The 14,689-nt window shown below is 34.5% G+C and overlaps 2 protein-coding genes across 2 annotated transcripts; one reads left to right on the plus strand and one right to left on the minus strand.

Annotated features, from left to right (window-relative positions):
* Nucleotides 1–8,087: 8,087 nt before the first annotated feature.
* Nucleotides 8,088–9,274, plus strand: LOC111209606 (serine/threonine-protein kinase-like protein CCR1). Its single transcript, XM_022709608.2, has one exon. It carries the CDS (start codon nucleotides 8,155–8,157, stop codon nucleotides 9,142–9,144), a length of 990 nt encoding a protein of 329 aa, XP_022565329.1. The 5' UTR covers nucleotides 8,088–8,154; the 3' UTR covers nucleotides 9,145–9,274.
* Nucleotides 9,275–10,134: 860 nt separating this feature from the next.
* LOC106363407 lies at nucleotides 10,135–10,764 on the minus strand. Its single transcript, XM_022697997.1, has 2 exons — nucleotides 10,505–10,764; nucleotides 10,135–10,213 (listed from the first exon to the last, which is right to left on the minus strand). The coding sequence occupies exons 1-2, from the start codon at nucleotides 10,762–10,764 to the stop codon at nucleotides 10,135–10,137; spliced, it is 339 nt and encodes a 112-aa protein (XP_022553718.1).
* Between the last annotated feature and the right edge of the window lie 3,925 nt (nucleotides 10,765–14,689).

The following is a 14,689-nucleotide window of genomic DNA, read 5'->3' on the forward strand; positions in this document are numbered from 1 at the left end:
GTCGTAATCATTACATCGACATTACAACGAAGCATGTTACCGTTATATTTAGGTGAAAACGTGTATTCAATGTGCTTTAACTTACCTAATTTCGTCGTAAAGTCGTTGTAAATAATATGTTAAAACCATGTAAAATCCATGTAAAATATTCCTTGTAAAATCGTTGTTATATTTCAACTACCCAACTCAAAAATTTCTCTATATATATGTCATTTCCCACAACTCTCTTCCTCACAACACACAAAAGGGAGAAAAAAATCAGAAAAAAAAATCAGAAAAAAAAAGATTTCAAAACAAAATCTAAGAAAAAAATGGCCGGTGGCGGTAGTATTTACGAGTTACAGAGTTGGATGTATTTGCACAAAGATTCCGACGGGAGGGTGACGAACGCATTTCTGAGCGGGCTAGAGACATTCATGCACCAGGCGGGCTGTACACCGATCACACAGGAAAGCGGTAAGATGTTCTGCCCCTGTCGAAAATGCAAGAATTCAAAATTTGCACGTAGTGAAACTGTATGGAAGCATTTAGTAAACAGAGGATTTACACCACAGTACTACATTTGGTATCAACATGGAGAGGGTTATGGGGGAAATGAAGCTAGTAGTAGTAATAATAATTTTGAGGATGGTCATCATAGTGAAGAACCGAATCATTTGCATAATGAATATAATTATCATCAAGATCATGAGCAGATGGTAGATCATGATAGGGTTCAAGATATGATTAGTGATGCATTTTTAGAAACAACTACAACAATAGCTGATGGAACTGGAAATGTAGAAGAACCTAATTTGGATGCAAAAAGGTTTTATGAAATGCTAGATGCTGCAAATCAACCAATCTACACTGGTTGTAGAGAAGGTCTCTCTAAATTGTCTCTAGCAGCTAGGATGATGAATATTAAAACGGATCATAATTTACCTGAGAATTGCATGGATGCATGGGCGGAGTTGTTTAAAGAGTATTTGCCAGAAGACAACGTGTCTGCTGAATCTTATTATGAGATTCAGAAATTGGTTTATAGTCTTGGGTTGCCTTCGGAGATGATTGATGTTTGCATCGACAACTGCATGATCTACTGGAAAGAAGATGACAAGTTAGAAGAGTGTCGATTCTGCAAAAAACCACGATTCAAACCGCAAGGCCGTGGGAGGAATAGGGTACCGTACCAAAGGATGTGGTACCTACCAATTACAGACAGATTGAAAAGATTATATCAATCTGAGAGGACTGCTGCATCGATGAGGTGGCATGCGGAACATGTCCAGAGAGATGGTGAGGTTGCACATCCATCAGACGCAAGAGCGTGGAAACATTTCAACAAGGTACACGCAGATTTTGCTACAAATATTCGGAATGTCTATCTTGGGTTATGCACCGATGGATTTAGTCCATTTGGAATGTCTGGTAGACAATATTCTTTGTGGCCAGTCATTCTTACGCCGTACAATTTACCGCCGGATATGTGCATGGAACAAGAATTTCTATTTTTGACCATATTAATCCCTGGGCCGAAGCATCCAAAACGGTCTCTTGATGTTTTTCTTCAACCGTTGATAGAAGAGCTAAAGCAATTGTGGTCAGAAGGGGTGAGGACGTACGATTGTTCCTTGAAAAACAATTTTACGATGCGAGCAGTTCTGCTGTGGACGATAAGTGATTTCCCTGCTTATGGGATGTTGTCTGGCTGGACAACACATGGAAGATTATCTTGTCCATATTGTCTTGGATCGACGGATGCTTTTCAACTGAAGAATGGTAGGAAGAGTTGTTGGTTTGACTGTCATCGTCGCTTTCTTCCACTTGCCCATCCGTACAGAAGAAATAAGACATTGTTTCGGCACAAAAAAATTGTCAGAGACGGTCCTCCTCCATATCTCACCGGCCAGCAGATCGAAGCAGACATTGATTATTACGGAGCTCAGGAAACAGTTAAAGTTGGAGGAAATTGGCATGTTCCTGGAAATATGCCTGATGGATATGGTGTGTCTCACAATTGGCATAAGAAGAGTATATTTTGGGAGCTACCCTATTGGAAGGATCTTCTCTTACGCCACAATCTGGATGTCATGCATATTGAGAAGAACTTTTTTGAGAACATCATGAATACATTACTTAACGTCCCTGGGAAGACAAAAGATAACAAAAAGTCAAGGATGGACTTACCTGATATTTGCTCAAGAAGTGAGTTACATATCAAGAGCAATGGAAACGTTCCTGTTCCCATCTTCCGGTTGTCATCAGAAGCCAAAACAACCTTGTTTGACTGGGTTGCATCAGAAGTTAAGTTTCCTGATGGTTATGTTTCAAATCTGTCAAGATGTGTTGAACGAGGTCAAAAGTTCTCCGGAATGAAGAGTCATGATTGTCATGTGTTTATGCAACGACTACTTCCATTTGCTTTTGCCGAGCTCCTTCCAGCAAATGTCCATGAAGCACTTGCAGGTAATTATAAAACGTTAATATATATACATATGTTATGAAATGTTATTAATTTGATTACTTTTGCAATATACAGCCATCGGCGCTTTTTTCAGAGATCTCAGCACACGTACGTTCAAGGAAGAAGTCATCGAACAACTTCATCATAACATTCCGATCATATTGTGCAACCTGGAGAAGATATTTCCTCCTTCATTTTTTGACGTCATGGAGCATCTAGTTGTCCACCTACCGTATGAAGCATTGCTTCGTGGACCTGTTCACAACGGATGGATGTATCCGTATGAGCGACAGATGAAACATTTGAAGGGGAAAGCAAGAAATCTTGCAAAGGTGGAAGGTTCAATAGTTGCGGGAAGTTTGACAGCCGAAACATCTAACTTCACATCATACTACTTTGCTCCAACTGTTCGTACGAGGAAAAGAGTTCCTAGAAGATATGATGATGGTGGAGTACCGACATCATATCCAATTGATGGTGTTCCTGACATTTTCTGCGAAATTGCACGGTTTGGTGGTAAAACGAAAGAAGTATGGTGGTCATGTGAAGAGGATAAACATAGTGCCCACACTTATATTCTGCTCAACTGCGAGGATGCAGTGACCCGTTACTTTGAAAGGTAAATATTTTTGTGAATGTTAATTATATGAATTGCAGTTAATTATGTATGACTTGATTATTTGTTTAATTTGCAGCATGTTTGTATCTCAAGTTGAAGAAGCAATACCAGGAATATCTGCAACTGATGTGGACACACGTAAAGATAAGCACTTTGTCAAGTGGTTAAAATCACAGGTACGTAATATATCTCATACATTGATTAATTAAGTAAGTGTTTTGATACTTCAATATTAATTAAGAATAACTGCTTTTGGCAGGTTGATTATGACGATCCTTATTATCCCGTATGGTTTCACGAATTGGTTCAAGGTCCAGTTGCAAAGGTCACCACATCACCTATGTATTTCACACGAGGATTTACCTTTCACACATACGAGTATGGGAGACATCGGGCAACGAGTAACTACGGAATATGTGTGAAAGGTGAAACGGACTTTTACGGGATCTTGCAGGAGATTATTGAAGTGGAATTTCCGGGGTTATTGAAGCTAAAATGCGTCCTCTTCAAATGTGAATGGTTCGATCCTGTTGTGAACCGAGGGATTCGGTATAACAAATTTGGTGTTGTGGATGTCAATTTTGGGAGAAGATACAACAAATTTGAGCCTTTCATTTTAGCTTCACAAGCCGAGCAAGTAAGCTTCCTTCCTTATCCTCGGCTTCGAACTTCCGGGATAAACTGGTTAGCTGCTATCAAAATTACACCTCGTGGACGCATTGTCGCTGGAGAAGAACCGCCCTTGCAAGAAGAAGACGCTATCAATGAAGTTGAGGTACCAGAACAACCAACTGATGAAATCCTTTTGATCGACCCGCAAAACTTTCAATATGAAGATATTCCCGAAGATGCGACAGATGAAGCACGTGAAGACGAGTTCGAGAGAAGCGACGATGATGATTGTAATGATAGTGATGAGAACGAAAACGATTTAGAGTGATGTAATATTGATGAGAACGAAAACGATTTAGAGTGATGTAATATATGTCTCTGATGTTGTATTTCTCTATTGTAACGTATGTTTAAAGAAATATTGTTTTTTTACCATCCTAATGTATGTGTAACAAATGTTGTTTTATATAATATGTATTTGTGTTAATTTTAAAAAATTATTTGGAGTTTTAGGGTTTTAGAGTTTAAGTTGGAGAAAGAGCACAAAGTAGTAGAGAAGAAGAGATATGATGTTAGATGATATGTGACTTTGGGGTTTAGGGATTTCATTCTCGGTGTTTAGGGTTAAGCGTTGTAAAATCGTCGTAAACCGATGTTTCCACGTAATTTCGTCGTAAATGGAAAAACGCGGGCCTGGTAACTTCGTCGTAAACGTGGGCCTTGTAAATTCGTCGTAAACCGATGTTTCGACGTAATTTCGTCGTAAATCGAAAAACGCGGGCCTGGTAACTTCGTCGTAAATGAAAAAACGCGGGCCTGGTAACTTCGTCGTAATGTTACGTCGCGTTTACGACGAAACATTTTTTATATATTGGGACGCCGAGACGAGGCTGCCTCGTCCATTCCTCCTAAACTCCTCTCCTCTCCCTAAGGTACATTCTCTTCCCTCTTTTTTTTTTTTTTTTTAAGTTAGTTTAGGTTATTAATTAGTTAGGTAATTAGTTTAGGTGATTATTTAGATAATTAGTTTAGGTGATTAGTTAGATGACGGAATCCTATAGTTTAGGTGATTAGTTAGGTAACAGAATAATTTTTTAATTATGTCGTCATAATTGATTAAATTTATTTAAATTTTTTTTAGATGGCTCCTAGAAGGAAACCAGCAGCACCTACTTATGCCCAGTTGTTTGGCGATGGTTCCGGTACATCTTCTTCCGGTCCATCGTCTTCCGATGCAGTTCCAGACTCTCAGACTTCTCAGAGAGTTTTTTCGAGTCCTCCTCTTCCACCGCAGATGCCTCCACCTCCTCCTCCAGCGGCTGCACCTGAGCCTGTCCCAGAAGGTGCAGTTCATCCGGATTTGCGTGTGCCTTCATATGCTCCCTTCGCGAGATATACGGTGGAGGATTTGCTTGCCCAGCCTGGACGGGAGGGTTTGGATGTTCTAGACCCCGATAGACCCCGAGGAACTTATTGGTAAGTTATTAATTTTTATTACTTTAAAATTTAATTAATTTTTATTTTGTAACGGTTAAATTGTTTTTTTTCAGGTTTGGGGCTAACAACCGTGTTAGCCGGAGCGTTTCGGCGACGATTAAGGGTTACTACGACGGGGCATACCCGAACTGGAGCAAGACACCAAATCACGTTAAGATCACGTGGTTTAAATGTTTTGCGGTAAGATTTTTAAATTTAATTAAATTTTCACTTTTAAATATATATATATATATTTTTAATATTTATTATTAATTGTAATTTTTTCAAAATTTTTATGTTTCAGCAAAAGTGGCATTGGTCTTTGGGAATCACCGAGAGGGTGAAGGCGGAATTCGTTGCAAAGGCAAAGATACGCCTCTGCAACACAGTCTCTGATTGGAAGGACAAGTGGGAGATCTACGGGTATGAGGGAAAGCCCACTGAGCTCACGACGGATGTGTGGGATGGCCTCATCGCCTATTGGGAGCACCCCTCTTCGATCAGAAAGGCCAATTCGTGCTCGGCTTCTCGAAGGACGAAGGATAAAGATGGTCATTTGCCCATGCTTCACAGAACCGGACAAAAACCTCATGCAGGAGTCCGTCTAGAAGCTGTAAGTTTTGTTTTAAATATATATTTTAAAATATTCAATTAATATAATTTATAATATTTAATTTAATTTTTTTTGTAGTTCGAGAAGACGGGAGTCTTACCTTCTCTGTCTGACCTATTCAAGATGACTCACGCCACATCCGACGGAGTTTTTGTGGATCCTGCATCTGAGAAACTCTTCCGAACAGTGGCTGGTCGGATTGAAGAACGGGAGACGCAACTAACCCAGGAGTCTCCCGATGGATTACCAGTCACATTGTCCACCCAAGAGGTCGACAGAATCTTCGAAGAGGTAACTTAAAATTTTAGTTTACATTATTTTAAATATTTTAACATAATTAACTATATTAATATATGTTTTGATTTTATAGGTGGCTCCTAAAAAGAAGGGACGGATAGTCGGTATAGGCTCTGTTAACGAAGTTGCAAGGGCAACTTCGTCATACACTTCGAGACGGGATGAAGAGACTGCTCAGATGAAGGCTCAAATGGATAGCCAGAAGGCTCAAATGGATAGCCAGCAGGTTCGTTTAGACTCTCTTGAGGATTTGCTAGACGTGATGGCCGTGGGAAACCCGGTTATGCAGAGAATGTTGAGTGAGAGACGAGCCGCTCTTGGAATGCCACCACGAGATCCCCAAGAGTCCGATCCAACCCGTCAACAGCCGAGCAACCCCACCAACTACTTCGACAATATGTAGTTTTTTTTTTCTGTTTGTATTATGAATTTAAATATTATTGTATGACTTTTTAAAATATGTTTTCCAATTTCATATTTTGTTTTAAAATTTAAATTATTTTAAATTCTGAATATTAAATATAAATTAAAATCTATTATATACTAATTAATAATAATATAATAAGAAACGATGTAAACTCCTCGTAAACATTACATGGAGTTTACATCGAATGTTTACGAGTGATTAACATCGAAATATTTACGAGGATTTTACATCGAAATGTTTACGAGTGATTTACAACGAAAGTATTTACGTGTGCTTTACATCGAAACAATTACGTGGGCTTTACGACGAAGTCTTGCGTGGCGTTTACGACGAATCCTTTCCCTGCGCTTTACGAGGAATATATTTCGTCGTAAATGTAACGAGTCGTTTACGACGAAACCTCCGTTACGACGGACGTTTAACAACGAAACGTCTTTCGACGTTAATTCGTCGTAACACCCCGTTTACAACGAATTTACAACGAATACTGCCGTAGTAAAAAATATGTTTTTTTGTAGTGAACCGGAAACCAAAATCTAAATGATTCTCAGCAACCAACAGTCTACGTTACTTTACAAAAATTACAGTTTACAAATGCCATTTAAATTCAGCAGTAACTACCCAAAAATGATAAATTTTGAATGAAATAGTGAAACTCTGATGCAAAGTTGTTGCAATATCTTTTACACTAAGTTATGCAATAAAGGGTGTGTACCATTAAGGTCCTCTGAGTTCCCTTACTGGCCTCACCCCCTTTCTCTAGATTCGTAATCAATATCGTTTGGTTATGTTTACAAGCTTTGTGTTTTTTCTTTTACATTTGTTTAATAAACTTATATTTATGTTTTGTCCCAAAAAAAGTAACTTATATATTATATAAAGTTCTTACCATGTACATTACAACTAGGTGTTCGCCCGCACATGCATGCATAAATATTTTATAGTTACTTATTAATATATGCATTACAAATTAAAAGACTATAATGATAAATTATTATTATTGTTTTTCTTTAAAATTCTTACATAACATTTTTTTTAATAATTTCTTTGTATACTTTTTTTCATTTTATAGAAATAAATCTTAAAAATCATTCAACATTCTCTTTTCAGCTATATAAAATTAAGAACTTTAATTGATTAATATTTAGTTATGTGTTTTCTATTTTTTTTTAATTTTTAATTTTTTATTAAAAAAAATTTTCCAGATAACAACACAATATATATTGGAATTTCTTTTTATTTTAAAATATATTTTTAGAATTTGGAATTTTTTTATAATTAATATTAATTTTTATTACTTATCTAATCAACAAAATTTAAATTTGTTTTTATTTTATGGTTAATTTATATATTTTATACATTATGGATATAAACAATAGTATAGATAGATAGATTACAATATCCAAACAAATATATTTTACTTTTCACAAAAGGGAAAAAAATAAAATTTTCCTTCATTTAGTATAATGAAAAGTAAAGTATTTTCCCCTGAATAAAAAGAGTACGTGAATATAAGACCATCTAGAAAAAGGCAAAAATAATTCCTTCCTTTGTCTTTTTGACCTTTATTTTATCATATTAGTCTCACGTGTATGTATATATAACACACGCAAACCCCGTAACCACAAAATCATGAATGACTTTTTAAAGAAATTAAAGATCAAATGGAGAAATCTGAAAAAGTAGCTTACGTTTCTGTTTTGTCTCTTCTCTCGCTCTCTCTTCTTCTCCTCATCATCTTCCTCTTCTTATTATGCAGAAAGAAACCGGTCCGGTCCGACGAACCTCTCCTTCCAGAAACCAAACCGGTCGGTCTTGCTTATCCCTTAACCGAAATAGATTCAGCAACCGACGGCTTCAACCAACGACGAATCATCGGCAGCGGTCGGTTAGGTACGGTTTACGCCGCGGTTATTCCAACCCACAAAAAGCTAGTCGCGGTCAAAAGAATACATCCCGGTTTGGTTTTGAGTAAACCGGGTTCCGGTTTCTCCACAATCCTCAAAACGCTTTCTTCCTCTCTTCACCCCAACGTCGTCTCGATCCTAGGCTTCTCGGAAGCTCCCGGCGAGAGGATCGTCGTGACTGAGTTCATCGGAGAAGCGAGAAGCTTGAGCGATCACTTGCACGGAGATCCCGATCCCGAATTCGATTGGCGGAAACGTTTTAAAGTCGCGGCGGGAGCGGCGAGGGGTTTGGAGTATCTGCACGAAGTCGTAAACCCTAGAATCGTCCACGGTCGATTAACATCATCGAACATACTCTTAGATGATAAGTTCATGGCGAAGGTTTCGGATTACGGATTCGCATTTTTGATTCCGCGCGAGAGGTCGGAGATCTCTGGGTGCGTTGAAGAAGGGTACTGCAAAGAGAGCGATGTGTTTGGATTCGGCGTCGTTTTGCTGGAGATTCTGAGCGGGAGGAGAAGCGAAAACGGATTGATCGTGAAATGGGCGACGCCGATGATCAAGGAGCAGAGATTCGCTGAGCTTTTGGATTCGAGAGTGGTTGTTCGGAGTGAGATCAAGTGTTTGGTGATAAGGTTAGCGAAGGTTGCTTTGGCCTGCGTCGGGAATTCGCGGAGGAGCCGCCCAACGGTTTCTCAGGTGGCAGCGATTTTGAATAGTTTGGAGAGGGAAGGAGGGGTTGTTTGAGTTTTTGAAATGTTTTGGGGTTTTTACGGAGAAGATTAAGAATGTTATAGGGGTAAGATGATTAATTCTGTAAATGATATTTTTTCACGCCGTGTACATTAACGTATAATTTTTTATTTTTTAAAGCTGATTTATTATGACATTACATTTATGAAAAAAATTACATAAATGATTCGGCAACCGATAATACTACCTGCCTTATGAAGATCTACGCCTAACTGCATCATCTGAACCGTATGAAGATCCATTCATGACCAGATTTACTTGTATCATGTTGAAGATTATTTGTAAACTTTTCTTCTGTAGTCTCTATGAATAAATCGCTCTCTCCGAGACTTAAAACCTGGATTTCCTGTAATCTGCAAGAAATTACATAGTCTTGGGTTCGAATCCTAAACCTGGGCATACAAGCCTTTAAACATTAACATATAATTTGGGTGTTTAATCGGTTTCAAGTGATTTAATTAATCTCTATTGATGCTTTTATCAGCATCAATCTATTTATAATTCTCAAATTTTAGATTATGTGTATAAAATATTTGCGTGCTTTGTCCGAAACAATAATAGACTAGGAGGATTTTTATAATATTGTAGGTGTACGAAAGTATTTAACGCACCGGGTTTGATACTTTGACGAGACTTGAAAGCTAGATTTCGTCAAAACTGGACGGTGGACCTAATTTTACACCTTGTGGAACAAGTCGGTTTTGATATTCTTGGTGAAAGAAGTTTGGTAGGTTTTTATTTAATTTCTGTTGGGTGTAATTCAATTTTGATTCATGTAAGTTTGCAATGCAACATCTGTTGGTGATGTCATAAGCACCAAAGTTATATCCCGAAAAATAGATGTAATTAGCTCTGAGACCAGGATGCATGCTAGCTCGGACACAAAAAGGTTCACCTTGTCCAAGAAAGATACAGAAGTCTCCAATGTCTTCTATGTATAACAATTCTTTACGATGTTCTTCTATACGAGGATGATCCTCTGCTCTAAACACAAAAAGGTTCACCTTGTCCAAGAAAGATACAGAAGTCTCCAATGTCTATCTCAAGCTGGTCCTTAAAGAACCTGAAAACACATGAATACATGTATGTTATCTGTTGTGCAATAGGAAACCAACCCATAGTAATCACCCGCAAGGCCACGAGAAAAACCGGTACTAAGCATAGCCAAATGAAATATTAGCCTATAATCTCTAAATTTTCAGAGATTATTTACATAAACATAGGCCCTGAAATTATTTTAAAAGAATTTTTTATTAAAATCTTTATTAAATCACTTATAAATCCCCAAATCTCAGGAAGAGTTTGAGGTTTTTGATACAAAAAAACAATAATAAAAAAGAATAGGGAGATATACCATTTGACGAAGAATTGTTCGCCTGAAGCTGCATCCACAAAGTGGACTGTTGTGGCACACGAGTTCATCTCGTCCACATCGTGATCCAAATGCTCTTCAGGAAGATAGTCAGGAAACATGTCAACGAACTCGGGATGGTCATTCTCCTTGGAGTTAGGATCCAAGGAGTACAAGTAATCTGATCCAGGAGTTGGAACGTATAACCTTTGATCTTTCTTAGAATACATGAGACTCGAGGATGTGCTTATAGACCGAGGCATTGCTTTGACATTGGTCTACATCGGTTCAGTGGGACAAGCAGGCCTGTAAAGCTTTATCTGAGGTCCATTGAACTTGATTGCCACAACCCAATCTTCATTGTCTAGGTCAGGATGAGAAGACATGGCAATGTTTTGGATCACGGAGCCCGAGGGTGGATGAGGTAGTCGAACCCTCACGGTCTTTGATGTATCGTCAGTGGGTTTGTAATAGATGTAGAAGCCCGAGGGTAGATGAGGTAGTCGAACCCTCACGGTCTTTGATGTATCGTCAGTGGGTTTGTAATAGATGTAGAGACGCACGTTATTGGTGCTTGTGAGGTATTCCTTCTCCAACATGCCAACTTTGAGTGCACCAATGTAATATCCTATAGACATCACGTTACGTACATCAGCCGTGATATCTGAAGTATTAATTTCGATGTGTTTTTGCTCCTTAGATGAGCATTTCCCTATGGTTATGTGACCGTCAGAAGAATCTTTCCATGAATCTGCGAGATTAAGCATGTAGTCCAGTAACATATAGGGGTAGGTTGGCATAGACGAGCACCATTGAACCTCGTACGTTAGTGTTGTGTCTCTGCCATGTGTAGTTTTATTAGTACCTTGACTTAATCATACAAGAAGAACCACTTTGATTTAACAAAGACGAAAGAAAAGCTTACGAGGATGTTTTGCAGACAAGGGGCTTCCCGACTAGGCTGAGGAGTTGAGACATTTCTCGAAACTTTCTATACTGCTTTGGTAATTTCTAGTGTTTGTTTCTCAAAGTTCTCACCGAATTGTCTTGGAGATAGATTTAGAGTAAAAAGCCTTGGACTTCAAGTTCACATTAAACACAACATTAAGCGAATACTATTTTAAGAAAATAAAATGTTTGGACACCAAGTTCAAGAATATCGAAGGTTATAACAAATTTTAAGGATATCTTTTTTTTTGAACTACTTTTTTTTTTTAAAGAATATCTAACCTTATTGGCTAAACCCCATAAAAAGGTTAGGGCCGGACATTTTATCCATCAAATTTGATTCGAGTCATTATTTGTTTCGATCCGATCCAAAAATTTTGGATATCCGTAAACTTTCGAAACAAAACAAATAATAAAAATCAATATCCGTTAAAATCGAACTAAATCACAAATATTAAAATTTTGGAAAGCGGATATCCGCTCTTATCCAGCAATATATAAATACATGTATATCTTGATTATATCTTATATATTAAAACAGAAGTCACAACATTAATTCATGTGTGATTTTTTTTTAAAAAAAATAGACCTAATGGATCTATTCCTAGAAAGTCATTTTACATTTAATCTCTAATCTTATCATTTAAATTTTGGGCCTACCAGAAATTTTTATTGGGCTATCAATAATTGGATTTAAACAATAGATGATCCATTTTATTTATAGATAGTATAAATTAAATAGATATAATTTAATGTTGTAATACTATATCTTCATATGTTAATATTTAAATACTTGTCGATGTTAACTTTTAAAATTATAAAGATTTTTTTAATAACAAAAATCATATTATCTAACAATGATTAATATTTACTACCTTAAACCAATGAAAACAAATTTTAAACTATATACTTTATTTTAAAAATTAAACAAAAACTAAATGTTTAATTATTTACTCGATAATATAAATCTATGAAGCGAAAATTTTATTTTTTAAAAAACTTTCTAAATTTGTGAAATGTTACAATATCTTTGAATATGACAATAAAATAATATTTTACTAATCTATATATCTTATATATTAAAACAGAAGTCACAACCTTGATTTATGTGTGATTTTTTAAAAAATGGACTTAAAGGACCTATTCCTAGAAAATCATCTATATTATTAAAAGAGAAGTACCCATTTGAAAATGTTCTTACTTCATTAATTAAACTCCCTTTTTTTTTGCTTGTCTTTTTCAGTTGCATTTATGAAATATCCTAAAACGAATAAAACTGCCTAATTTATTACTTGTCTTTTCAGTTACATTAATGAAATATGCTTAAATGAATTTAAACTTCCTATTTTATTGTTTGTCTTTTTCAGTTACCTTAATGAAATATCTTTAAATAAATTTGGACATAATGTCATTTAATCAACAAAAAAAAACTCATGAGTTATCCTTACGTGCATAATTTTAATAAAGGAGATTTTTAAAAACGTGCATCATTAAAATGTTACCTAAAACATGCAGCACTAATATATAACATGCATCAATAAAACTAGAATTTGACTCACACAATTGTACGGATATTATTTTCAGTTGATTAAATTTAAAAATAATTATTTATTCAAAAAATATTTAAGAATGGCTATGTTTTTGAAAATTATATGGTATTATTTGCTCATAAATCATTTGTCATTTGATAAATTGTTTGAAAGAAAATTTTAGCATAATATAACTCAGTTGTCATTTGCTAAATTTATGGTTTTTATTTATATTTTTTATTATTTAATTATAATATTTTTATTTTATATTTGAAAGATAAATGAATTTTCTTTCAAACAATATTTTTGTAAATGTATTTTTTTTAAAAATAATCAATTAAAATTGTTATTATCATTGAATATCATTACTTTTGACATAATTTGAGTTTTCGTTTACATCAAAACTTATCATATTTTAGGATAATTTTAATTTAAAATGTAATTTTTATATTTTTCAAACAAATTTTAAAAATATTATTTAAATATTTTGTTATAATTGTTAAAAAAAATATTGAGTTGCATTTCAAATAAAAAGGTAAAGATATTAAAAACATTCTAATTAAAATATTTAAAATTTAATATAGTTTTAAGGAAATGGTCAAAATAAAAAAAAATTACACATAAAATAATTTTGATGTAAACGAAAACTCAAAATATGTCAAAAATAATGATATTCAATGATAATAACAATTTTAATTGATTATTTTTTAAAAAATACATTTACAAAATATTGTTTGAAATAAAATTCATTTATCTTTCAAATATAAAATGAAATTATTATAATTAAATAATAAAAAATATAAATAAAAACCATAAATTTAGCAAATGACAACTGAGTTATATTATGCTAAAATTGTCTTTCTAACAATTTATCAAATGACAAATGAGTTATGAGCAAATAATTCCATATAATTTTTAAAAACATAGTCATTCTTAAATATTTTTTGAATAAGTAGTTACTTTTAAATTTAATCAACTGAAAATAATATCCAAACAATTGTGTGAGTCAAATTCTAGTTTTATTGATGCATGTTATTTATTAGTGCTGCATGTTTTAGATAACATTTTAATGATGCACGTTTTTAGAAATCTCCATTATTAAAATTATGCACGTAAGGATAACTCATGAGTTTTTTTGGTTGATTAAATGACATTATGTCCAAATTTATTTAAGGATATTTCATTAAAGTAACTGAAAAAGACAAACAATAAAATATGAAGTTTAAATTCATTTAAGCATATTTCATTAATGTAACTGAAAAGACAATTAATAAATTAGGCACATTTATCCTTTTTAGGATATTTCATAAATGCAACTGAAAAAAAGAAGCAAAAAAAAAGGGAGTTTAATTAATGAAGTAAGAACATTTTCAAATAGGTACTTCTCTTTTAATAATATAGTAATAATCATGATTTTTGTTAACTAGGCGGATCATTATTTATATGATATCGCACACGAAAGAAAAATTTCTGTTTTTTAAATTATCTAATTAACTCTATACTCATTTTTTTTATATTTGTTATATGATATCACACATTCGTAAAAAAAATAAATAGTTTAAGATGCAAAAAAAAATATTTACTTAATGAATATAATATGAAAGAATATTACAAATATATCATTTAATAAAATATATAATTAAAAACAGAAAATTTATATCCGCGCTGGCGCGCGGATCAGAGTCTAGTTTTACATTTAATTTCTAATCTT

This window comes from Brassica napus, chromosome C9, assembly GCF_020379485.1.
Source record: "Brassica napus cultivar Da-Ae chromosome C9, Da-Ae, whole genome shotgun sequence".
NCBI classification, from domain to species: Eukaryota; Viridiplantae; Streptophyta; class Magnoliopsida; order Brassicales; family Brassicaceae; genus Brassica; species Brassica napus.

What these genes read in the sequence shown, in the direction of transcription:
- LOC111209606 (XM_022709608.2), top strand. Translation starts at nt 8,155, where the DNA reads ATGGAGAAATCTGAAAAAGTAGCTTACGTTTCTGTTTTGTCTCTTCTC.
- LOC106363407 (XM_022697997.1), bottom strand. Translation starts at nt 10,764, where the DNA reads ATGCCTCGGTCTATAAGCACATCCTCGAGTCTCATGTATTCTAAGAAA. An exon ending in GAACAATTCTTCGTCAAATG is followed by an intron (nt 10,214 to 10,504) that starts GTATATCTCCCT and finishes ATGTGTTTTCAG; the next exon opens with GTTCTTTAAGGACCAGCTTG.